The sequence below is a fragment of the Heloderma suspectum genome, chromosome 5 (assembly GCF_057233095.1).
Source record: "Heloderma suspectum isolate Gila_16-S chromosome 5, 16-S_ref, whole genome shotgun sequence".
In the NCBI taxonomy this organism is placed as follows: domain Eukaryota; kingdom Metazoa; phylum Chordata; class Lepidosauria; order Squamata; family Helodermatidae; genus Heloderma; species Heloderma suspectum.
The window spans coordinates 183,594,307-183,619,603 of NC_139462.1; the positions used below are offsets into that span (position 1 = coordinate 183,594,307).

The 25,297-nt window shown below is 47.4% G+C and overlaps 1 protein-coding gene across 1 annotated transcript in view; it reads right to left on the minus strand.

The window, feature by feature from the left end:
- Positions 1–25,297, minus strand: part of LOC146344932 (histone deacetylase 9-like) — a 284,959-nt gene that overhangs the window by 208,879 nt on the left and 50,783 nt on the right. The window contains exons 6-7 of the mRNA XM_084859825.1: positions 13,945–14,000; positions 13,582–13,669 (exon numbers count right to left, since the gene is read on the minus strand). Coding sequence (XP_084715951.1) covers positions 13,582–13,669; positions 13,945–14,000 — 144 coding nt within the window. The remainder of the gene's footprint in view (positions 1–13,581; positions 13,670–13,944; positions 14,001–25,297) is intronic.

Genomic DNA, 25,297 nt, shown 5'->3' on the forward strand with positions numbered 1-25,297 from the left:
GGGTGACACTTTCTCTGTGTCTTTCATCCCTCAGGCTGACCAAGGCCATTTCTGTTCCAAAACCAGGCCTGGATTCAGATTGGAATCCAGGTAGTCCAAGATTACCTGGATTTGAGAGGCTACAACCCACTCCAGAACCTTGCTCAAAAATTGAAGGTTAGATGCAGGGTGACAGTTATCACGAATTAAGGAGTCTAAATTTGATGTTTTCAGGAGAGGCCAAACCACCACTTCCTTAAGGGTGGTAGGCACCATTCCCTGTCTGAAAGAAGCATGTATTCCTTCTGAAAGTCAGACTCCCAGCCCTGCCCTGGCAGACTTTAAAAAACAAAACAAACTAGGATACAGGGGGTAGGCCTCAGTCCTCCAAGAAGCTTATCCATGTCCTCAGGATGCACAAGCTGAACCATAACAATAGGAGCAGTGTCTTAGCTACATCCTTCTCCGACTCTGTTAAAAAATGTGGCAACTAAGCCGGCATGGATGCAAGCAATTTTATCTGCAAACCGCAATGCAAAATGATCACAGCAAGCCTTCAAGGTTTCTCCACTCTGGACCCCAAAATCTACATTAAGCAGGCCTCCTGTCACTCAAAATAGCTCTGCTGTTTTCCTAAAAGAGCTCTATGTCATTTCTCTGTAATATTGCTAGAAAGGCTGCAATCCTATACTCACTTACCTGGGAGTAGGTTCCATTAAACTCAGTGGGCATACTTCTGAGAAGACATGTTTTGTACAACGCAGGCACTATTTCTTCCATAGAAACAAATATTGTTGTAATTATTTTCTAATAAATTATTTTAAATATGTATACATTTACTCCCATCTACTACAGAGATTAAAAATAGGGTATATATCAGCAATAAGCCGCAAGTTCTAGTGCTGATAGTCAAAGGAAGGTAATGCTTCGCCTCAGGATAGGTTACTTCAACAGAAATATAGCTGACAGTTGTGGCACAGTACCGTATACCAAGATAAATGCGGAAAACGTTGATGTATAATATGGCATGGATGGACCAAAACTTTGGGCTCCATACCCAATGTTATCCAAAGGCAATCAAAAGTAGTGTTAGAACATAACAAGCACCATTCTGAACAGTGAGTTGTTGACCCACGATGTCCTTCCTCTAGAAGGAAGAAGGTGGGGAGGGCTTGTACAGGAAACGCTAGCACTTGCAATAGGAGAGACAGAGTGGTGTGTGCCACCCTATGTGACAAGCTCTCTCAAATACGACAACAATTCCTTTAGCTCCTGCAGGCATTTCCTATGCACACAGGCAGGAAGAGCTAACCAGCTGTGACAGCCAGTTGCTGGCTGGGGGGAGGATCAAGCACCATACAATCAAGGCTGGTGAGATGCCAGGGACAGTGCTGCTCCTGAACATATGTGAGCCAATGTGGGAGGGAATGCAGCTCAGGGACACAGCACATGCTTGGCATACAGAAGGTCCCAGGTTGGATCCCCATGCCTCCAAGTAAGGTTGGAAAAACTGCCTAAAACTATGGGGAGCTGCTGCCGGTCAGTATCAACAATAGCTTAGATGAACAAATGGTCTGACTCAGTATAAGACAGCTTCCTATGTAATGAGTGAGGCCCCTGGTCTCCAGCGTATATAGAAGAACAGACATTGTCACCCTTACAAATGAGACATAAAGAGCACATGCTTTGCATGCAAAATGTCAGGAGCGCCCTGGCGGCCTCTCCCAGTAGATCCCAATAGCCAACTCAAGACACAGATGAAAGGGAATTCTTTTCAAAGCTTTAATCCTTTTACAACTTAATGACTCTTTCAGATGCTAATCACCAGCGACTAAAGCAAGGAACAGCAGGGTGGCCTAAGCTTCAAGTAGTCAGTTGATCCCCGTTTGAAAGAGAGTCGCTTGAAGACCCAGAACTTATGGGCTAGAGAGAGATCCTCCCTCTTTCCCTTGGGTCCATGGGAGGCAGCCGTTGCTTGCGCGCCAAATGGGCACTACGCCTCCTTTCTGTGCCCTCCATCGCTCGTCGCTCTTTGCGTCTGCGTCAAGTGTCTAAGAAGCCCCCCTCCTGCATTCCCTCACTGCCAGGGTCGCTATTTATCTTAGGAATGCTGGCAGGAGGAATCTCTGCCAGGTGCTAAGCCTGGGAGGGATGAGCTGGCCCCTCTCCCACGGATAGCTGTTCCTCCTCAGAATCCGAACTGCTCTGAGGCTCTCTGGGCTCAGTTTCCATCCTGACACAAAAGATCCCAGGTTTCAATCAACAGTGCCTCCAAGTAAGGCTGGAGAAACTCCTGCCTGAAACTATGGAGAGCCGGTGCCAGTCAGTGTCAACCCTACTAGGCTTAGATGAATTAATGGTCTGACTCAGTGGCCCAGTTCACATGTAACTGTCAAGGGCTCCTTGGAGGCCTCTCTCAGTCTAATCCAGTAGCCAAGTCCAGACACAGACAAAGGGATTCCTTTCAAAGCTTTATTCCTCTTTTACAACTTAACAACTCTACTGTTAGCAACTAGATATGAGCAGCAGAGTACCTATGCCCTAAGTTGGAACAGTTGGTCCCCATTTGAAAGGGAATCACTGGCAGACCCTGAACTTATGGGCTAGGGAGAGTCCCTCCCCTTTTCCCTTGGATCCTCTGGGCACAACCATTGTTTGCGTGCCAACCGGGCACTACGCCTCCTTTCTGCGCCCTCCATTTGGCGCCACTCCCTGCGTTGGCGTCACATGTCCAGCAAGTCTGCTTCCTGTGCTCTGTCACTCCCAGGACTGCTATCTAAGCTAGGAATGCCGGTGGGAGGAATCTCTGTCAGCTGTTGGCCCTGGGAAAGATGAGCGCGCTCCTCTCCCAGGAGCGGCTCCTCTTCCTCAGAATCAGAACTACTCTGGGATTCTATGGGCTCAGTGTCCACCCTGACATCATCCCCTCATCCATGAGGCCCCCACTCGTGCTCCTCCCCTGGGGCCCCGGGTTTGTGGGGGTACAGCTGGTGGAAGCGCCTCAGCAGCAACGGAGCATGCACATTTTCTGCGGGTTCCCAGGATCGCTCATCAGGCCTGTACCCCTTCCAGTCCACCAGATATTGCAAGTGGCCATGAGAAAGGCGGGAGTCCAGAATCTCCGTGACCTCAAACTCCTCCTCCCCCTCCACTAGCACTGGCGGCGGGGGGGAGCCAACCGAGTGATGAGGGTCGCCAGAAACCAGGGGGGACAGCAAGGACCCATGAAAAACAGGATGGATCTTCATGGAAGGGGGGAGAGCCAGGCGAAAAGCAACAGGATTAATCTGGGTCGTAATCTGGAAGGGCCCCATGCGGCGAGGCGCGAGCTTCCTTGAGGGCAAGTGAGAGGGGAGGTATTGGGTGGACAACCAAACCCAGTCCCCCAGTTGCAGAGACGGACCCGGCTGGCACCGCCGGTCCGCAGAGGCCTTGTAGGCTGTCTTGGCTTGCTTGAGGGAGTCCTGTAAGAGGTGGTGTACCGCTCGCAACTCCTCTAAAAAGTCATGGGCCTCTGGCACCAAAGAGGGAGCTAAGGTGGATGGAAAAGCCTTGGGTAACCAAAATTGGCAAAAAATGGAGTTTGGCAGGTGGAAGCATGGCAGGCATTGTTATAAGCAAATTCTGTGACAGGCAGCAAGGAAAACCAGTCATCTTGCTGGTAATTGACATAACAGTGCAAATATTGCTCCAGAGTCGCATTGGTGCACTCCGTCTGACCGTCCGTCTGTGGATGGTGAGCGGAGGAAAGACAGAGCGTCACATGGAGCAACGTAAGTAGCTCCCTCCAGAAATGGGCAGTGAATTGGAGGGCCCTATCTGAAATGAGACCCTCGGGCCATCCGTGGAGGTGGAAAACATGCGCCAAGAACAGCTCTGCAGTCTCCCTGGCTGTGGGCAACCCAGAGCAGGGGATGAAATGGGCCATTTTAGAAAACAAATCCACCACCACCAGAATGGTGGTCTTACCGTGTGAGTGAGGCAAGTCAGTGATGAAATCAAGGGAGAGCAGTTTCCAAGGTCCTGAGGGGGTAGGCAGGGGGTGAAGCAAGCCTGTGGGCTTGCCTGAGGGGGCCTTCGCCCGCTGGCAGGTTGGGCAAGAGGCGACATAGGACTTGACGTCCCGACACACACGAGGCCACCAAAAATCCCTCATCACTCCATGCAGGGTCTTGGTGATGCCAAAATGCCCAGCTGTGAGGGAGTCATGGCACTGATGGGGGACCTTCTCGCGGAGGGGTCTAGAAGGCACATAGACCCGGCCGGAATGGTAAAGCAGGCCACCTCGCAAAGAGAAGAGGGTAGAGTGGGGGGGGCAGAGGCTAGCCCTAGTTCCTCCACCTTTGTGCGAACAAAAGCATCCTGAGCCTGTGCAGAGAGAAGGAGCTCCTCCCAAGAATGAGGCACTGCAGCTGCCGCCAGGCCTTGGGGGGGAAGAATCAGAGGGGGGGGATTTTCCTAATTCCCTGGCTGGATGTCAGGCTTACGAGAAAGAGCATCCGCTTGTAGGTTGTCAGAGGCTTTCACATGGCAAATCTTAAGGTGGAACCGAGAAAAAAAAAAGCAACAACCTAATCTGCCACTGGTTTAAGGCACGGGCTGTCTGAAGATGTTCGAGGTTGCGATGGTTGGTTCTAACTTCGACTGGGTGCTGTGACCCCTCCAGGAGATGACGCAAGGTCTCCAAAGCAGACTTGATGGCCAACAGTTCCTTCTCCCAAATGGTATAATTCCTCTCAGACATGGTCAGCTTCCTGGAGTGGTAGGCGCAGGGTTGCAGCCCGCCGCCCTCCCAATCTGGCTGAAAAAGCACCGTCCCCACCACAAAGTCAGAGACATCGGTCTGCACTACAAAAGGCTTCCTCAGGTCGGGATGTAACAGGATCGGCTCAGAACTGAAAAGTTTCTTAAGTTCCTCGAAAGCCTGTTGGGCCGATGCCATCCAATGAAAAGGAGATTTCTTGCCCTTAAGGAGGTCATTGAGAGGAGAAGTCAGCCAAGCAAAACTGGGCAGGAACTTTCTGTAAAAGTTAGCAAAACCCAGAAAACGTTGCAAATCCTTCTTGGTGGATGGAGCCTGCCAGGAGAGGACAGCCTGGACCTTTGCAGGATCCATCCTGATACCATCAGGCGAAATAACGTAGCCAAGAAAGTCCAAAGAGGTTAGGTCAAATGCACATTTCTCCAGCTTGGCATAAAGATGGTTCTCGCGGAGGTGCTGGAGGATGGTGGAGACATGACACTGATGGGTGTGGGGGTCCTCAGAAAATATAAGTAAATCATCGTGATAAACAATGAGGAAACTGTCCAAATAGTGCCAGAAGATGGCATTCATAAAATGCGAAAAAGGGGGGTGCAGGCGAGCCCCAAAGGCATCACTAGGTATTCATACACTCCGTACCGGGTCCTGAAAGAGGTCTTCCACTCATCCCCCTCCCAGATGCGAATTACATTGTATGCGCTACGCAGGTCCAACTTTGAAAATCTTGGCTCGCCCCAGGCGCTCCAGCATCTCAGGTATGAGGGGGAGGGGGTACTTGTCAGGGATGGAGACCAAATTTAGATTTCTGAAATCGTGCACCGGGCGGAGTTCTCCAGATCGCTTGGCCACAAAGAAGGTAGGAGCGCAGGCGGGGGAGGAAGACAGGCGAATGAAGCTGCGTTTTAGATTCTTGTCCAAAAACTCCCGCAGAGCTCCAAGTTCCAGCTCTGACATCAAATACAGCCGGCCAGCGGGGATGGTCGTCTCCGGAACGAGGTTAATGGCACAGTCAAAAGGCCGGTGGGGGGGAAGTCGGTCAGCCTCCTTCTTGTCAAACACATCCCGAAAAGCTGCATACTTCTCTGGGAGGATGACGGTAGCTGAAGGACTGCCAGAAGCAGACAAGGAGGGGGAGGAAAGGGTTAAGGCCTGGGCTGGGACTGGCGCCTCCTCCGGGAGGCAATGCTCCTGGCAGTAGGGAGATGCAAACTCCACTTGCTGAAGCCCCCAAGAAATCTGAGGGTTGTGCTTAGAGAGCCAGGAACACCCAGCACGATTGGGTATAAGGGAACCTTGGCTAAGTGAAACTGAATCTGCTCAACATGGAACTGGGCACGCAGAGTGAGCGGAACTGTAATACAGGTCACCGTGCCTGAAGAGAGAGGACGCCCATCGATGGTCTCCACTGCCAAGGGGGCAGAAAGGGGCAGGGTAGGAATCTTGTGGAAGAGGGCGAAGGTCTCATCCATGAAACTGGTCGTAGCCCCTGAGTCCACTAAAGCTAGGGCCTCCACCCCACCCCACTGGGAGGAGCAGAGGTGAACATGCAACAGCAGATGGGAGGGGGGTTGGGGAAGGCACCCACCCGGTGGGGAACTGACCCCCACACTGGAGGCCCCCAACAAGCTTGGGGGGGCAGTCTAGTCAGGCCTGGGGATGAGGAAGAAGAGGAGGGGGAAGGAGAGGAGGGGGAGGCAGTGGAGCTGTGGATTTAACTCAGCAGGTCTTGGCGAAATGCCCCAGCTTTCCACATCGAAAAATGTGGGGGGCAGGAAACGTGCCACTGGCGGCAGTGAGGCTCGGGTAGCTCCCAGCTGCATCAGGGTCTCCTCCACCCCCAGTGCTGGAGCGGGGGGTGGGGGAGGGGGCAGGAAACGTGGGGGAATGGGAGGAGGGAAATCCTGGCCCCCGGCGCCCCGCCGGGTCTGCCGGCGCCCCTCCAGCTGACTATCTCTCTGAAGGCTGGTCTGGATGAAGTCCTCCAAAGTAGGCGGGCTGGGCGTGCATGCCAGCTCATCTAAGATCTCGTCGTTCAAACCATCTAAAAACTGAGCCACTAGCACGGCATCATTCCACTGTAAATCCTGCATCAGCAAGCAAAAGGTTGTAGCGTAGCTGGAAACTGAGTCCTTGCCCTGCTGGAGGTGGCGAATCTCCCGAGAAGCTGTCTGCGTGTGCAGGGGGTCACCGAAAAAACGGGCCATGGCTGTCATGAAACCTTGATAGTCCCCAAGCAGGGGGTCATTAGCGAGCAGGAGCCCTGAAGCCCATCTAACTGCCATGCCTGACAGTAGGTTAATGATGAAACCCACACGAACCTGTTCCGTCTGGAAATCCTCAGGCCGAAGACGCATGTACAGCTCCGATTGGGCCCTGAAAATCTGAAAAAGTCCTTTCTCACCAGAAAACGTCTCTGGCAAAGCCACCGGGCACTTGCGGCGGGGGGGAATCAGGGGTGGAGGGGGTTGAACCGCAGCCTGTAGATTCTGCACGGCAGCCGTCAGTTGAGCCATCTGATCACGGAGCATCTGGTTCTCTTGCGCTAGAGCTTGCACCGCCGGGTCCCCGGCACCCTCCATAAGGAAATAGGAGAAGAGAGAGAGAAAAAAAAGAGGAACGGGGACCAAGCTGTCAAGGGCTCCTTGGAGGCCTCTCTCAGTCTAATCCAGTAGCCAAGTCCAGACACAGACAAAGGGATTCCTTTCAAAGCTTTATTCCTCTTTTACAACTTAACAACTCTACTGTTAGCAACTAGATATGAGCAGCAGAGTACCTATGCCCTAAGTTGGAACAGTTGGTCTCCGTTTGAAAGGGAATCACTGGCAGACCCTGAACTTATGGGCTAGGGAGAGTCCGTCCCCTTTTCCCTTGGATCCTCTGGGCGCAACCATTGTTTGCGCACCAACCGGGCACTACGCCTCCTTTCTGCGCCCTCCATTTGGCGCCACTCCCTGCGTCGGCATCGCACATCCAGCAAGTCTGCTTCCCATGCTCTGTCACTCCCAGGACTGCTATCTAAGCTAGGAATGCCAGTGGGAGGAATCTCTGTCAGCTGTTGGCCCTGGGAAAGATGAGCGCGCTCCTCTCCCAGGAGTGGCTCCTCTTCCTCAGAATCAGAACTACTCTGGGATTCTATGGGCTCAGTGTCCACCCTGACAGTAACAAGAAGCCATCATGGGTGGGTTTTTACCAGACCTAGAGAAATTATATGTTTGGTCTCTCATCATGAATAATGGTAAATCCACTTGAAGATGCTTTCTTCCCATGCACTTCCCATTCATTTTTACCAAAATGCTTAATTTAACATTAGTTTGCTGTTTCAGGGCCATAATTATTCTGCTGTGATTGTTCAAATAGGTCACATAATGTTCATTAGCTGGATTAGTGTAACACATCATCAGTATTGTCATAGTCACTAGAACTCCAATAGTTTAGGTGACTATGAGGAACTCATGCTTATGTCACCCTCAGGATCCCATGCTTTTTCATGTTTCATGCTTAATTTTATATGAAAACATTCCTTCTAGATTGCAAATTTAAATCTTTAAAAGGAATGGTAAAAGCTTGAGCTGGAATGGAGAACCTGTGGCTCTCCAGATGTTGTTGGACTACAGTTCTCATCATCCCACACCACTGGCCATCTTGGGTGGAGCTGATGGGACCTGGAGTGCAACAACATCTGGCAGGAGAGAGGTTCCCCACCCCAAAGGATCTGAAAGAGGGAAGCAAGTTGAAACAATCTGGCTTCATTTTATTTTTCAGTGCTCATAATCCGAAATCTAGAAGATAAGGAGTTTCCAAGGCTGACTCAAATGTTTTATATTTGTTGGCAATGATTTCAGAAATAATAATTAAAAAATTGCAACAAAAAACCCAGCTGCAGCTTGGCACCTGCCATCTTTGTTAAAATACGTACAGAAATTGCATGTACGTGGATGCAAATTACCCACTGCTGTACAATTCATTATACCTTTCTGAAGTCATCCTCAGTGCTGGAAAAGAAGTATTCCCTATTTGTTCCACCTTTGGCTCTGGACCTGGACCTCCAGCCCATATTTTTACAGAATGAGAGATCTGGAGGATGAACAAATGTTCTTCATTGAATCCTACTGAGGGAGATGTCCTAAAGAGAAGAGAATTGTGGAGTTGCATGTTTATGGATAAAGTGGGGGTGCCAATCTGCATTTGATCATTTGAGTACACAACCAAGGATGACCCTTATTAGGGGCATCAAACTTAGAAAGGAACTGTGGGGCCACATGGCTGGCCACACCCCAAGGTCACACAGCTTCTCAGCCCCACCTCTGACATCCATGCACCAGGCATGGACCCCTGCAGAGCAAAGCTCAGATTTCAGCTGCCATGGAAGACCTATGCGAGTAAAGATCTAGAAGATGTCCAGGCCTAATGCATGGACCTTTTGAGCAGGGCCAAGGAAATTAGTGACCTCAGGTCTTTCTATAAATGATGTCCCTTCACATGATTCATACATGAAGAGGGTTTTAGATAAACAATTAATCCAGACTGGGATTGTGTTTGTGGTGTTTATGTGGCTTCTAGATCTCACCACCCCTGCAACTAGGGCTGTAGGACAAATATGAAATTTAACATCCCACCAAGTGATTCTATATTCAGATTATACCCACTGGGTGAGATAGGATCATTCCAACATCCCCCTCTACTGATGGAAAAATGAGCTATGCTGATGGAAGGAGATGACACCGCCAGGATAGCAATACCATTATGCTGGTGGGATGCTTGTAGATATCCTGCCTCAGGATGCAGATACAAACATGTGCCAGGTATCAGCATACACAAACATGCTGCAGTTGAGGCTGTCTCAGATTACTGCCCTCACCTTCTCCTTCTCAGGTCCACAGCTGCAAATTGGAGGACAAAATTCAGACTAACTTTTCAGCCAATAACGTAACGGCACACAACCATGAGTATACAAGAAGCAGCCCGGAAATTCTGATCTTATATATCAACGTGGATGGCAGGGGATTACATCACTGTGTCTTCATCTTATAGAACATAGAGCACACGAGTGGGCATTCTGCATGAATGTCAAGTAGCCAACACTCGCAGCAAAATGAGTCTTCTCAGAACTCCTACAGGTACCCTGGTTCATGACACAGATACAAATATCAGGAATCCCAACCCCATGGCTGCAAATGAGGCTGCAAGTTACCCCACAGATACCCCACCATCAAAATGACATTCATCATTTATCATGAGCACCCCAGGAGTATTCAAACACCCATAGCCACACAGTGGCCTGGTTCATAATCCTTGGTTTGTTGTAGGGTTATGCGAGGGTTGTTTAACCCTCTCACAGCCCCCAATTGTCGGGTTTGAGTGACACAGTGTAACCCCATTAGGGGTTGCATATTCAAAATGGCACCCAGCACATGCCATGACTCATCATGGGTTAAATAACTCACAGTGACGCTAGTGTGTGGTGTGGGCCAGGTCAGTGTCTTCCCCTCCCCCCTGCAACCTAGCTAGACCATGTACCAGCTTAAGAACCCTCCCTTACTTCACAGATGATAGCAGCATCTCCCACACACGGGACACATCATAAGTATGCAGGTTGCCAAGAGGAAGCCTCCACTGGCCATAAATTCCCAAATGCAAATAAGTTGAGTACACCTCTTGTGTACTGAGCTTATGCTGTTTCATTGGACTACGGTCCCACACTGGGCTCTCTTAGTGCCACTCTATGTGACTGCACTCAGGATCGGCCCTTTCATGAGCCTAGGTGAGACTCTTGGCTCAGGCAGCAGATTGGGAGGGATGATGGTTTGCATACACACACACACACACACACACACACTGTATGCTGTTACTTGTTACCCGCAGTGCTGCTTATTGCAGCGCTTGCCAGTCTGTCCCACCTCACCCTCCTTCGCATTTGCTGGCCACATGGGTGTGCTAAAAAAAACAAAGGTGAAAAAGTTGGAGAGCATCCTAAATAGATTGGTGAAGAGAAGAGGAGAGTCTCAGGATGCTGAAACAAAGATCTTATTTTTTTACTGAGACGTGGGTCCACATGGGTTCACGTGGGCATGCTGCCAACCATGAAGCACTGCTGCCACTTTGCTGTGCTTGCAAAAATTGTTTAATCTTTTTTGTTTAATTTTTTGAACAGTACTTTCCAGGACAGCAATGCAGCTGGCTGTGATCCTATGGCCAGGGTTCTCTGAACCCATGCCTCACTCTGAGGAAGTGTCCTTCCTCAGAGTGAGGCATGGGAGGGGGCACGTTGACCTCCAAAAGTGCCCATGTCACCATCACTTTGCTGTGGCAGTAAAAACTGTTTAAAATTTGACAGTTTACTGTTAAATTTTAATCAGTATTTGTTGCTGCTGCAAAGCAGCTAGCCACGCTCCTTCAGGGCTCTTCAAGGCTCTGTTGCCCGATCACCTCACTGTCTTGCTCTGAGGAAGACAGAGGCACTGGGGGGCACAATGTCTGAACTATCAGAGCATGGGGGTGAGGATGGGAGGAGGAGAAGGTGACAGGATGAATGGCACCTGGGTGGCCTTTGCTGGTCTGCCTCAGACACCACAATGTCTGGGCCAGCCCTGACTGAACTTCTTGGGTGCTGTCTATGGGGCTGATGGGAGAAGAGGCTGTGTCAAAGGCTTGGTCCCTGCCCTATTATGAATCTCTTTTCCATCTGCTCCTGTGTCTCTGCAAGCAAGGAGTTGCTCTGTGGATGGCAGGTCTGGATTATTCTAGTTCTGCTTCTAACCCAGTGCATCCAAAATCATTGTCTAAAAAGATAAGTCTTGCTTTCTAGCAGTCATTTAATTGGCAAGATTTGGACCCACATCTCTTCTCTCCCATTGCACTTCTCTTTCCTACTAAGTTCCCAGGTAGCTCCCAATGCTCTTTCTCATTTACCTCTTGCAATTTCTGCTCTTCTTTGTGAATGGGGCCCTCACACAGGCACTTATACAACTATATTGCATGAAGTGTAGTGCCTGTGTGGGAGCAGAGTTCCTACAGTGGGATTCAAATCTTTCTGCTGGGGAACCCATGGCCTCTTGATGCATGCCTCCTACCCATTTGTCTGTAGAGCTGGCTCATTGATGTGACTGGTGTGGCACTTTTTCCTTCTCTGCATGGCCCTAGTTGTTTGCCTGGCAAATGAGGGGTTGTTTACAAGCTGTCATCTTTGTGATGCCATGGGATTCAAACACCTGCCCGGGAGGAATCCTGGAGTTAGTTCCTATAGGTGTCAGTAGCAACTCTCCTGCCCCCTGTCAATCTACACTATTGGGAATCCTGCAATTTCTCTATGGTTGCCTGGTTATGTGTTGTGTGTGGATGGTATGTATTACTGAGTGACAGCATGGGGCTGTTCATCTGTAGCTGTGTGTTGAATGATGCTTCCTCTGCCTGGCTAATGTGGGCACTGGGGGTGAGGAATCTCATGACTGGTGGATGAAGACAAGGTCGCTCCTGGGGACACGTCTATCGGTGTTGCTACACTGGCTATTGTTTCAGCAGCTATTATTGTGCTATTGCATCTGCTGCTGGCTGAGTATAGGATCACATCAACACTCCATAGCAGTTAGTCCTGCTGTAGAGGCTACTAAGCATAGCAAGACCACAGGATCATCCTGTCAATTGCCCAACACTGCAGAAACCTATTTGTATTATTTTCCCCACTTAATTGTGTACATTCGCATCACAGGGTTAAATATGTCTGAAAATGATTCTGAATGATTACGTTCAGATCGAAACCATTAGCCCTTGTTCCCTTGCACCATCTTTAACTATTGCTATACATATTCCACTGGGGCGAGGGGGAGGGGAGTGCTAAATACTAAGGCCATGACGTCACAAAGAGATTTAATTATGAGTGCTGATATGAATAAGTTTTAAAATATTAAGTCCATAGCAAAAAAAAATAACTTTAACCTATTTTGTCTTTAAATCTTTTATCACCTGCAAAAATTAATTAAACGCAGATGTAACAGGTTAGGTTTGGATGCCAGGGTTCATTTCCTGTCTATGCTTTTTCAGGCAACTTATTACACCTCCTCCAGAAGTGTAGGCAAAACAAAAATGGTGCTCATAAATCAACCTCCAGCTTCTCCTTAAGGCTGAGTATGAAGTTGGTCCTTAAGAAGGAGGCAAAGCTCAATTCATTATTCACCAGCAGAATGTACAGACAACGTGCCAGACGACAACTGCATTTGAACCAACCATTTGTTTGAAACTCTAGTATGCAGTAAAAGATAAATCTAATCCACAGAGGTTGACTCTTTGTTGCTATTAAATTGGTTTCCCTGCATGAAAGACATCCTGTATCGGCTTATCGAAGATTTGGAAACCTCTTAGAAAAAAAATCAGGTCTTGTTGATTTGCTTCAAGAACGTCCGTGTCACATAACTAGCCAAGTTATTATTATCAACTTAAGAAGGAAAGCCAAACTGGTTACCAAACCAAAGCCACATAATTTAACTATTTCAAATTTATATTCTATAGGGAAAAGTAAACTTGGGTACTTGTTGGGTCATTTTAATAGTGGAAGTATCAATTCATTTAAGGACCATAAAAGTCACCCTGATCTGCGCCTTCTTCTCATTAAAATTGCAGTTAACGCCATTAAAGTGAAACATACATGTTTATGGTTTCAGTCCTGCCATCCTGGATTTAATGAGTTCCCAAATTCAGAGGAAAAACACACACCTTTATTACTTCTATGTATTAAAGGCAAGAAAGGCTAACATATAAAAGAAAAATACAAAACCCTTTTTCTTCCTCCCTCACCCCACCTTTTATCTATATGGACTGAAATGATGGCGCTTGCCAAGAATACATACCAGATCTACAATCAATATCTTGCCTATATTTAGCTTGTCTCTCAAGTATTTGGCAGTAATTGCAACCGAATTAAAAAAGCAGAACCCCCTGTGGAATAGAGAAGAACAGAAATTTTACAAAGCACATCGGTCAGGAAAACAGTTATAAATAATGTTCGGGGCATTTGTGCGTGCGTGTGTGTGTGTGTGTATGTGTTTTTAAAAAGCTATATGATCTCTGAGACCATAAATCTGCTTCTGGGAGTACCTCGAAAGCCTTTTCAGTCATCTGCTAACAATTAGAGTTCCTCAGAGACATGCACAATGCAGGTGATTGCCAGTAACCCTAGCACTCCAAGATGGGCAATATTCCCTGGTACTTACATGGCTGTTGACTCTTCAGCATGATGGCCTGGGGGCCTTACAACAGCAAAACCATTCTGTAAGAACAAGATAGGTTTTCAATTACCAAATTTTAAAAGAAGAAGCCATCAGAGGAGGGGGGGGGGAACCCTCCGGTCTTTCTATGGAGCAAAGAGCAGCAAACAAACAAATTTGGAATGTATTAAAGGCTACTAAGCACCTTTTTCTGTCCTCATTGAGATTTTCTACACGAGGCTGTTAATCGGCTGTTAACCTGCTGTATCTACTTTTGGTTTCATCGTAGAATTGAGATCCAAGCACTACACAAGGTGCATTTCCTTTCCTGCTTTTCCACTACATAACCTCTAGGTGGCACTGTAGAATAGCTGAATAGCACAAGTGAAAAAAGTGGTTTCTTTGCCTTTTACAATTCAGTACAGTTTTCCCTGCTCTAAAAATACTCATAGAAAGTGCTTTTCAGACACAGAAGCAAAACTGGAGGGTCATGATATCACCTAAAAAAGCCATAAACAACTGTGATAAATTCTACATGATAAATGCCTCAAATGCATGGGATCTCTGCTGTAAATGTGTCATGTTTTATAGCAAAATATGGACAGAGGTGATGTTGCTGGACTCCATCTTTCTGATCATGCTGTGGGACTCCAACGTACATCATCCCTGACCATTGACCATGTTGACTGGAGCTGATGGAAGTTGAAGTCCAGCAATGTCTGGAGGACCACAGGTTCCCTACCCCTGGACTATGGTATGTATGTGTGTGTATATACAAATATAAATGGCTTAGATCCAGACTGTCATCCTCAGAGTAGACCCACCGAAAGAGATGTAAATCATGAATAATGTGAAATCAACAGGACTACTCAGCATTGCCAAGTTCACACACATATATATTGGAAATGCACCAACCTCTAGCAAGCCTGTCATCTTTTTAGCCCAGCATTCTGTCTCCAATAGTGGCCTGCCAGATGCCTCCAAAAGCTCCCAACAGGGTATGGAAGTGATAGCCAGTCCCTATGGTTTGTCCCCGGTACCTAGAATGCTACCTCTGAACATGGAGCTTCCATCTAGCTACCACGGCTGAAAGACCTGTTCATAGACCTGTTTCTCACTACCTGCAGCCCAAAGCTCCGATGCACACCCAGAGCTCTGCACAAGCAGCAGGCACCTGTTCTTTTTCATGCCGGAGAATGCTCCACACGCACAGAACCTTCACCTGAGGTGCTAGAACTTTACTGTATTGCACAGTGCAGCTGATTTCTTCATTTCTGCTGATCTCCAGGTAATGTCTACACTGCAAGATACCCAAGTTTTCTTCTGTGCGCTTATAACACTTTGCATGTTCTGCTCTGTCCCATTATTCAATACGGATTTTTAAAACTTTTTTCCTAGTGTCTATGTTTGGTTATACCAGACCTTGCTATTTTGGCAGGGATGGAAATATTCATTCATTTGCCAACCCCTTAGGAATATGTGTGCATGATATGTGTGCATGTGGGTGTGCACCCACACCAGAGTTCCACAGTTATGCACTGACCAAGCAAGAGGAAAGGAAAATAACTAACTAAATAAGAAATATGCTCGTCCGGGCGAACGTAACAGGGAAATGGGGCGACCATTTTGGCCAAGGATAGGCAACCTGGTTACTCCCATAAGCTCTGACCACTGTCATGCTGGCTGGGGTTTATGGGATCTGTGGTCCAAAACATCTGAAGGGCAGCAAGTTGCCTACTTCTAGTCTTGGTGGTAGAATATCAGATTTAGACTGCAGTCCTATACATGGTGCTTACTTCTGAGTAGACATGCATAGTATTGCAGTGTTAATGTGGGGTTTCTATCAGCATGCATTTTGTTGCATTTTCAAGAAAATGGTATGATTCAACCATTCTTCAATCCAGCAAGGTTGTAAGCATGGAAACTCTGGGATTGTACTGATTCCCAACTGTCTCCATGCAGAAACTGCAGGTAAAATGCAAGGGAAAACGACATTAAATCAAGCAAAATGATGCATAGCAAGGTAGCAATGCAAACAATCTGTTAGATACAGAACATGTATATGGTAGAGAGGGGGAATAATTGAGAGAGCCATCTTGAATGCAAAACTGAGTGAAAATGAAATTGCTCAGAACAATTCAAAATTAGTTTATGTCATTTCATTTACATTGAGTTGCTTGGAAAACACATATTTTTCTTTTTTGCATGAAGAGGATGATAAACTTTCACATGCAAAAAATTCATTGGGGAGATTAGAAAAAGAAGGATGACGGACATTCCATATTTCAGTAGACTATAAATCTAGCTTAGAAGCCTGCCAAAGCTTGCAACTTTATTGGATTTCTTAAGTCAGTTTATGACACACATTCTGGACATTTTATAGAAGGTTTTCATACAGAGCAGCTATCAAAAAGTTGTGATTTCTCTAGGAATACCTTAAGCTACTCATTCACTGCAATGCACCACTTACAACAAGTCTCCATTCCCTCCCAGCACTCCATGAAGCAAAGGAAAGACCTATAAATCTTTGCTAAATGACTGCTGCCCAGAAACTCAGGGTAGGTAGCAGACATGTAAACACTCTTTGCTGATAAGGAACCTACTGTTAACCATCTGCTGACTGTATATCTCAAGATTAATGAGGAATAATTATTTTGTGTTTACAAGAGAACAGTAACTAAAAGTACAACTCATTTTCTGTCTGTCTGCCATCATAGTTAAAAATCCAGAGGCTGGTGTCTACCCTGGCCCCATGTCATCATTAGGATTATACCAACACTGAAAGAGATTCAGGTAGAACTGTCTTCATTTTATCTTTTTCACTCACACATAGGGTGGCCACCTATGCACCACCACCCACCAAAAAGAGGAAATGCATCACCAAGATAGATTTGCATACAATTTGCATATGCTAACTTATAGGTATAGATGCAAATTTACAAATAATAACTATAATTTAAATAGAAATACATCTCACCATAGTTGGCAAGCCTGTGACCAGGTGACCTGTCTGTGTGCCTGCTCAGTCTGCTGTCCAGGTGCTTACTGTTGATGGAAAACTTCCAGGGCTCTGCTCTTCTGTCTTATGATCTTTTATCTTTAAATCTGGACTGGACTGGACAGCCCTTCAAACAGAGGATGCTTTCAAGCAGAGTGGGGGCAGGGGAGACTTCAGGCTTGTGGGATATTCTTTGTCTTATTTACTAGTTGGCAAGCGTTTGCATGGCTGCTGTTGTTGGAAGTCAGAAACCCTTGCTGATCTACAAGTCATCCGAAGATCTACCAGTAGAAACTGATCTAATCTTTGAAATGGATCTAGGATATCAGTTTCATCCAAGAGTGCCTGAAGCTGATTGGCAACCACTTGCTTAAGCACCTTGCCCAGGAAGGGCATGTTAGCCACTGACCTACCCAGAGAAGGTTTTTTTTCAGGAGTGGTTGCACTACCAACTCCTTCAAGAAGTCTGGGACCACCCCCTCTCTTAACCGCCTGTACCCTGCCAGTCATCCCTTCCTTACCAGATGTAATAAGCAATGAAGGAAATTTTTATTTCTTAAATTAAATTTATTTATTTATTTATTTATTAAATTGCTTAACTGCCCATCTGGCCAGTCACCCAGACACTCTGGGCGATGTACAACAGTACAATTTAAAACAGTAAAATTACACATTAAACATTATTTAAAAATACCCTAACCCACCCTAAATGCCTGCCTGAATAACCATGTTTTCAGTGCATGGCAGAAGCTCATTAAAGAAGGGGCATAGCGAAGTTCCCTAGGGAGGGAGTTCCACAGAGTGGGGGCCACCACAGAGAAGGCCGTCTCCCTCATTCTCACCAGCCTAGTTGTCCTGGCTGATGGGACAGAGAGAAGGCCATCCAAGGCTGATCTTGTTAGGGATGTACGAAAGTCACTTACCTTTCCAATGGGGTGATTCGCGGTGGGGGGAGGCGCTCTGCACCTCCCCCCAAAATCCTGATCCAGCTGGCTCCACTTCACGGAGATTCCGCGGAGCCACCAGCCAGGGCCGCCTGCAGCTGGACATCCGGCCACTGGGCAGCCTTCTGGGGGGGGGGGACGCGTACGCAAATGGCAGCGGTTACGGCTGCCGCCATTTGCATTCCCTTTTTTTCACTGTTTTAGCCTACGTAAATATTTACGTAAGCTATTACAGCAAAAAAAAAGGGGAACGCAAATAGCATAGTGGGCACCATTTGCGTTCCTTTTTTTCCGCTGTTTTAGCTTACGTAAATATTTACGTAAGCTATTACGGTGGGGGGGAAGGAACGCAAATAGCGCCCACTACACTATTTGCGTTCTCCTTTTTTTCGCCGTAATAGCTTACGTAAATATTTATGTAGGCTAAAACGGTGAAAAAAAGGGAACACAAATGGCAGCCGCCGTAGCCACCGCCATTTGCGTACGCTGTGTTTTTTTGTTGTTGTTTGCTTGCCATGATAGGCTACGTAAGTATTTACGTTAGGGGTGTACGAAACCCCGCTTACCTGGCTCCGCCGGGTTCCACTGGGGGGGGGAGGCGCTCCATCCCTCTCCCTGGAATCCTCGCCGGGGAGGGAAGGTGCTCCGCGCCTCCCCCCAGAATCCTGGCCGGCCGGCTCTGCTCCGCGGGGATTCCATGGAGCCGCCAGCTGGCTCCACCAGCAGCCGGACATCCGGCCGCTGGCTAGCAGGGTCGCAAATGGCGGCTGCCGTAAAGACTTACGTAGCCTATCACATCTGGGTTTAAAAAAAAAAACCGGTATGCAAATGGCAGCGGCTATGGCCGCCGCCATTTGTGTTCCTTATTTTTGGCCTTCTTAGTCTACATAAATATTTACGTAGACTAAGACGGCGAAAATAAGCGGGAACGCAAATAGCGTAGTGGGTGCTATTTGCATTCCCCTTTATTTTCGCCATCTTAGTCTATGTAAATATTTACGTAGACTAAGACTGCCAAAAATAAGGAATGCAAATGGCGGCGGCCGTAGCTGCCGCCATTTGCGTACTCGTTTTTTCTTTTTTAAAAACCCAGACGTGATAGACCACGTAAGTCTTTACGTAGCCTATGACGAATGGGGGGGGGGAGAACAGACCGCAAATGGCAGCGGCGGCAGCAGCCGGTTGGAAGACCAGCCGCCGCCGCCGCCACTGCCAAAGCCGCCGCTGGAGCTGCCGCCGTCCGGAACATCCACCCCAGGTAAGTCTCATCCCAGGGGGGATCCGCGGGGGGCAGTGGGGTGGCAGGCCATTCCACCACGGATTTTGGGGGGCCTAATGCCAGTGCATTCACCGAGATCCGTGGCGGAATTCTCTGACATCCCTAATTTACATAGCCTATCATGGGAAAGGCATCTATGCAAATGTCATGGTGGCCGCCATTTGAGTCCACAGCAGCCAGCCAAGAGACCAGCTGCTGCTGCCGCCGCCGCTGGAACCACCACCGGAGCTGCCGCCGCCGGAACATCCGCCCCAGGTAAGCTTAGTCCCGGGGGGGATTCTGCGGGGGTGGCGGCGGGGAGGCCGTTTCGCCACGGGTTTCGGGGGGTTGAATGCCAGTGCATTCGGCCTCACTGAAATCCGTGGCGGAATTCTCCGCCATCCCTAGATCTTGTTGAGCGGCCTGTCTGGTGTTGCTGGAGGCACTCCTTGAGATAGGCTGGGCCGGAACCCTATAGGGTTTTCAAGGTCAAAACCAACACCTTGAATGTGGCCCAGAAACAACTGGTAGCCAATGCAACTCCTCCAGCACTGGAGTGATGTGATCACACCGGCGGCTGCCTTTAATCAGGCAAGCCACTGCTTTCCGCACCACCTGCAGCTTCCGAACCATCTTCAAGGGTAACCCCACATAGAGCACATTACAGTAGTCTAGACGAGAGGAGACCAGGGCACGTACTACCGATGGGAGCAGATGGACGGGAAGGTAGGGGTGCAGCCGCCGTATCAGATGGAGTTGATACAACCCTGTCCAGCTCACAGCTGACTCTTGAGCCTCCATGGACAGCTGGGAGTCCAAAATGACCCTCAGGCTGCGGACCTGGTCTTTCAAGGGTAGCCATACCCCATTCAACACCAGCTCAAGAGGAGCCCAACCTCCTCTTGTCTCCCACCAAAAGTACTTTGGTCTTGACAGGGTTCAGCTTCAGCTTATTCCTCCCCATCCAGCCACTCACCATCTCTAGACATTTAGACAGGGATTCCACAGCCAACCCTGGTGAAGATTTGAACAAGAGGTAGAACTGTGTGTCATCCACATATTGATGACACCGCAACCCAAACCTCCTGATGATAGCCCCCAGTGGCTTCACATAGATGTTAAATAGCATCGGGGAGAGGATGGAACCCTGTGGCACCCACACGTGAGTGGCCACTGGTCTGACACCTCCTCTCCCAGTGCTACCCTCTGGTACCTGCTGGAGAGGAAGGACTGGAACCATCGTAAATATGATGTTTCCAATGCCCATCCTCTCCAGGAAGTCCAGGAGGATACCATGGTCAACGGTATCAAAAGCCGCTGAGAGGTTGAGGAGAACAAGGAAGGAGCATTCACCCCTATCCAAAGCCCTCCTAATATCATCCACCAAAGCGACCAAGGCTGTTTCTGTCCCATGCCCAGGCCTGAAGCCCAACTGAAATGGATCTAGATAATCAGCTTCTTTCAAGTGTGCCTTCAACTTCATCACCACCACCCACTCAATGATGTTGCCCCAAAATGGCAGATTCAAGACTGGGTGAAAGTTGTTCAGAACTTGGGGATCCAAGGAGAGCTTCTTTAAGAGTGGTCTTATCACTGCCTCCTTGAGGGCTGATGGCATCACTCCCTCCTCAAGGGAGGCATTCACCACTGCCCTGATCCCCTCACCCAATCTCTCTCTGCAGCCCATAATGAGCCAAGATGGGCAAGGATCAAGTAAGCAGGTGGTCAGCTTTACAGATGAAAGCACCTTGTCCACTTCATCAGGAGGAAGAAGCTGGAACCGATCCTACAAAACCGGTTTGCCACAGGCCGCCTCTTGCTCACTAACTGTATCCACAGTGTGCAGAGTAACACACCTAATCTGATCAATTTTATCTGCAAAGTGCCTTGCCAAGGCCTCACAGGAGGCCTTAGAATGCTCCAGTGGTTCTGGAGCCACAGGACCGACCAGGCTCTGAACCACTTGGAACAGCCTCCTGGGACAGCACTCTGCAGACGTGATAGAGGCAGCATAATATTCCTTTTTTGCTGCCTTCACCGCCATGTGATAGGCTGAAGATATAGCTCTAGCCCATGTCTGATCGTCTTTGGAGCGAGCGAGACTTCCGTCACCGGTGCTCTAGCCGTCTCACCTCCTGTTTCAGAGCTCGTAACTCCGGATTGAACCATGGTGGTCAAGTAAGCAGGTGGTCAGCTTTACAGATGAAAGCACCTTGTACACTTCATCAGAAGGAAGAAGCTGGAACCAATCCCATAAAACCGGTTTGCCACAGGCTGCCTCTCGCTCGCTAACTGTATCCATGGCGCATGGAATAACACTCCTGAACTTTTATCTGCAAAGTGCCTTGCGAAGGCCACACAGGAGGCCTCAGAATGCTCCAGCGGTTCTGGAGCAACTGGACCGACCAGGATCCGGACCACTTGGAACAGCCTCCTGGGAAACATGTGGTCAAACCTGCCCAAGCACCTTGCCAACTTATTTTATTACTATGTAAGGTCTGTAGCTCTGCATGGACTATATACCTAAAACAGGGACAACTGTAAACTGCATCCATCTGGTTAACAAAATGATGTGACTCAGATGGCAAGTGGATCTCACAACTGAATACTGAATTTTTGAAATTCTGGGTATTTAATATTTTGGAATATGACAACAAAGATATTCATAGTTGTGACATCCAAATATGAAGATAGGTCAATATATACCTTTAATTTGTAGTAATATGTATCTTTGCAAGTTAAGGCTTTAAAATTTCCACAGCAGATGCCATAATAGTGGCTCATAGTATCTCCAATTCTTTGCACACTTAATATAAAATTAGTGCATTTGACACTCTGTGTTAAAGATGAGAGTATACCCAGCACAGAAAAGACCATCAAATCCAAGTTCCATTCAACTTAATAACTGCAGCTTTGTATGAGCCTGAATTAGGTAGGAAAGCTGAGCCAAGTCAAGTCAATCGGATACAGACTCCAGACTCCCTTCTAAATTCAAAACCAGTTCTAAGTGGTTGAATGTGGATTGGCTTAATTACTGGTCATTCACTTTTGGGCATCCATCCAGAAGGATTAAGTCAAGGGTTGTCTCCCCCTCTAGATGGCTCTATGGCTAACTGTTCTATGGCACATTCATTCATTCTCTCTGGAAATTGTATCTCTTCGTCAAGATCCAAATACACTTTTAGCTGGTCAAAGGATTGTTGAAGTCATCCGTTGCATTTTCTCCTTTGGCTAGTTTCCAAATAAGATCTTTGGCTATATCCTCATCCTCCTCTGAGTTTTGGGCATGGGGTCCATAGTAGGTCCCTGGTACCAAATTACTTGGGGTATGCACAGCAAATGACTAATCAGTTTTAATCATGTATGCCAGACTTTACTAATCAGCGACTGTTCACCTTAGGAAAAATCTGACAATTCCTGTGGCTACCAGATCTGCACAAAATTGTCCCATATTAGCAGGAGGGAGTGTGAATTCATTTATTTGGGCAATACTAAATACCAGACAGTGATCTCAGAACAGTGGGTGAAGGTCAGACAGAAAAGCAAAAATATACTCCAGAGATAGACAGTCTAACACTGAGCGATACGTTGAAAATGTAGCCAACACACATAAATTCAAAGCATTTTTACACAGACGCTTGTTTATACTGGGATACAGACACCATTATACATAGACAGAAGGTTAAACTGACTGACAGAAATGCATATTAGAGGAAAGATTCATGTCTTTGTCATTATAAGCCTGATTTTTGTGTGTTTTAAACTTCAAGACATGATTGAGTAGAAATGCACCAAACATGGTCTGAAGTCTAGAAATGCTTAAGAGAGAAATGATAAATCAGCAGTATATCAAAATCTTCACCCCAGGAGGGAGGGGTGAGGAATCATTATTTCATGTCATATCACTGGCCTATTGGAAAGGACAATATAAGCTCAGTCTCCTCATTTACAAAGTATCACTCAGTTATGTGCTAAATATCTGACAGGTTGTTTATTTTACAAAGTGTATGAATCCTATACACCATCTTCCTTTTCCTCACTGGTATGTAGTTCAGGAATTTTCAGATAATGAAAGTAGAAGCCTACAGAACACAGAACACAGTCCAGAAGCCTGGTGACTTGTAAACACTTTGGCCAACTAGTGAACTTTTTAAATTTACTAAAAGCCATCTTAGATCTGTTTGCAATTGATTCAAGTTACAGTAAGTGAGATTTAGGTTAGATATGATATTATCTTAGGGTGCAATCCTATGCATGTTTAGATGGAAAAATGTCCTACAACTCCCAGCATTTCCCAGCCAGCCATGCTGGTGGGGATTGCTGGGAGTTGTAGGACATTCCTCTCCAATTTCTAAGAAAAATTGGATTCAAATTTATTTGAGACTAGAGAGTCCTACTATTGTAGTGGCTTGGCCTGGGCACTCCAATGCTCAATCAGACACATAACTTGATACCAAATGCTGTTGAGCATCAGTGATTTTTCTGCTTCCTTTTAAGTGCCCTAAGGCTTATCCATATGGTCCCTATTCTTTTGCTATTAGTATATAGATTCACACACAAAGCAAAGATTTTAAAGGAACTGAACAAACTTACAAAGGATATTTTATTATTATTAATTTACTTTGTAATTGCAGCCCTTTTGTTCCTCCACTCCACACTCTGCAGTTACAGACGATGGATTTTTCTTTCATCTGAGGTATCCGTAATTGCTATGACATTAGATGGTATCTTGGGTAGAGCTGAACTAATATATTTATCACATAGGAGGACTGGGTGCCAGACAGTCATTGGAGTAGCTTTACAATTCCTTTCCACTGCTTTAACGTTTTGCATACAAAACCCCATGAACTTAGCAGAGTTACACAAGAACATTTTTGATTGCCAGGAAAATAATTATTTTTATCTCCAGAGATAACCATGGAAGTTTAGAAAAACAACTGTTCTATAGAGAAAAGGTCCAATGAAGAGCGTCTGCCTCTCTGAAATTTCTGTTGAAGTAAGACCTCAATAGGGTAGCCAGATCAGTGATTCTGGCTTTGAATCTTGGTATCCCATATGTACACCCAGCATTCTATGCACTGCAGCACAGAGGCTTCCTTTTTATATGATGAGTGGCAGCTAACATAAATGGTACCCATCTGGGTACCTAACTGGGATGAAACCAGCAATGTTATTCAGGCTCGGATGTCTTTACTTTAAGGACCTCCTTCTATCAGCTGTTCCCCTACTGTGCATTCTGACCAACATCAGTGGCCCTACTCTGTGTCTCCACCCAGCGACTGAGGTTTGGTGGATGGCCACAAGCAACAAGGCCTTTTCAGTCTAGGCATCATTATTCTGGAGTAGCCTCCACATCACTGCTAACATTCCAAAGCTGTTCCATGTAGGGATGTACGAAAGTCACTTACCTTGAACGAAATTTTATTCACGGTGGGGGGAGGCGCTCTGTCCCTCCCCCTGAAATTCTGGCAGGGGGGAGGCGCTCCGTCCCTCCCCCCGAAATTCTGGTGGGGGGGAGGCGCTCCGTCCCTCCCCTCTGAAATTCTGGCCGGGGGGGGAGGCGCTCCGTCCTTCCACCCCCGAATCCTGGCCGGCCGGGACGCAAATGGTGGTGGCCGTAGCCGCCGCCATTTGCATCCCTGCAGTCAGCCGTGATAGGCTACGTAAATGTTTACGTAGCCTATCACGGCTGAGTAAAAAAACCAACCAACCAACCGCGCGTATGCAAATGGCAGCGCCCATGGGCGCCACCATTTGCGTTCCTTATTTTGGCACGTCTAGTCTATGTAAACATTTACGTAGACTACGGCGAAAATTAGGGGAACGTAAATAGCGTAGACGCTATGCTATTTACGTTCCCCTTATTTTCGCCGTAGTCTACATAAATGTTTACGTAGTCTAGACGTGCCAAAATAAGGAACGCAAATGGCGACGCCCATGGGCGCCGCCATTTGCGTACGCGCGGGTTTGTTTTTTACTCAGCCGTGATAGGCTACGTAAACATTTACGTAGCCTATCACGGTATTTTTTTAACATCTAGCCGTGATAGGCTACATAAATCTTTACGTAGCCTATCACATTTTTTTGTTTTTTTGTTTTTTTTTTAACTGGAAATGGCAGTGGTGGCAGCCGGTCGGAAGACCGGCCGCCACCACCGCT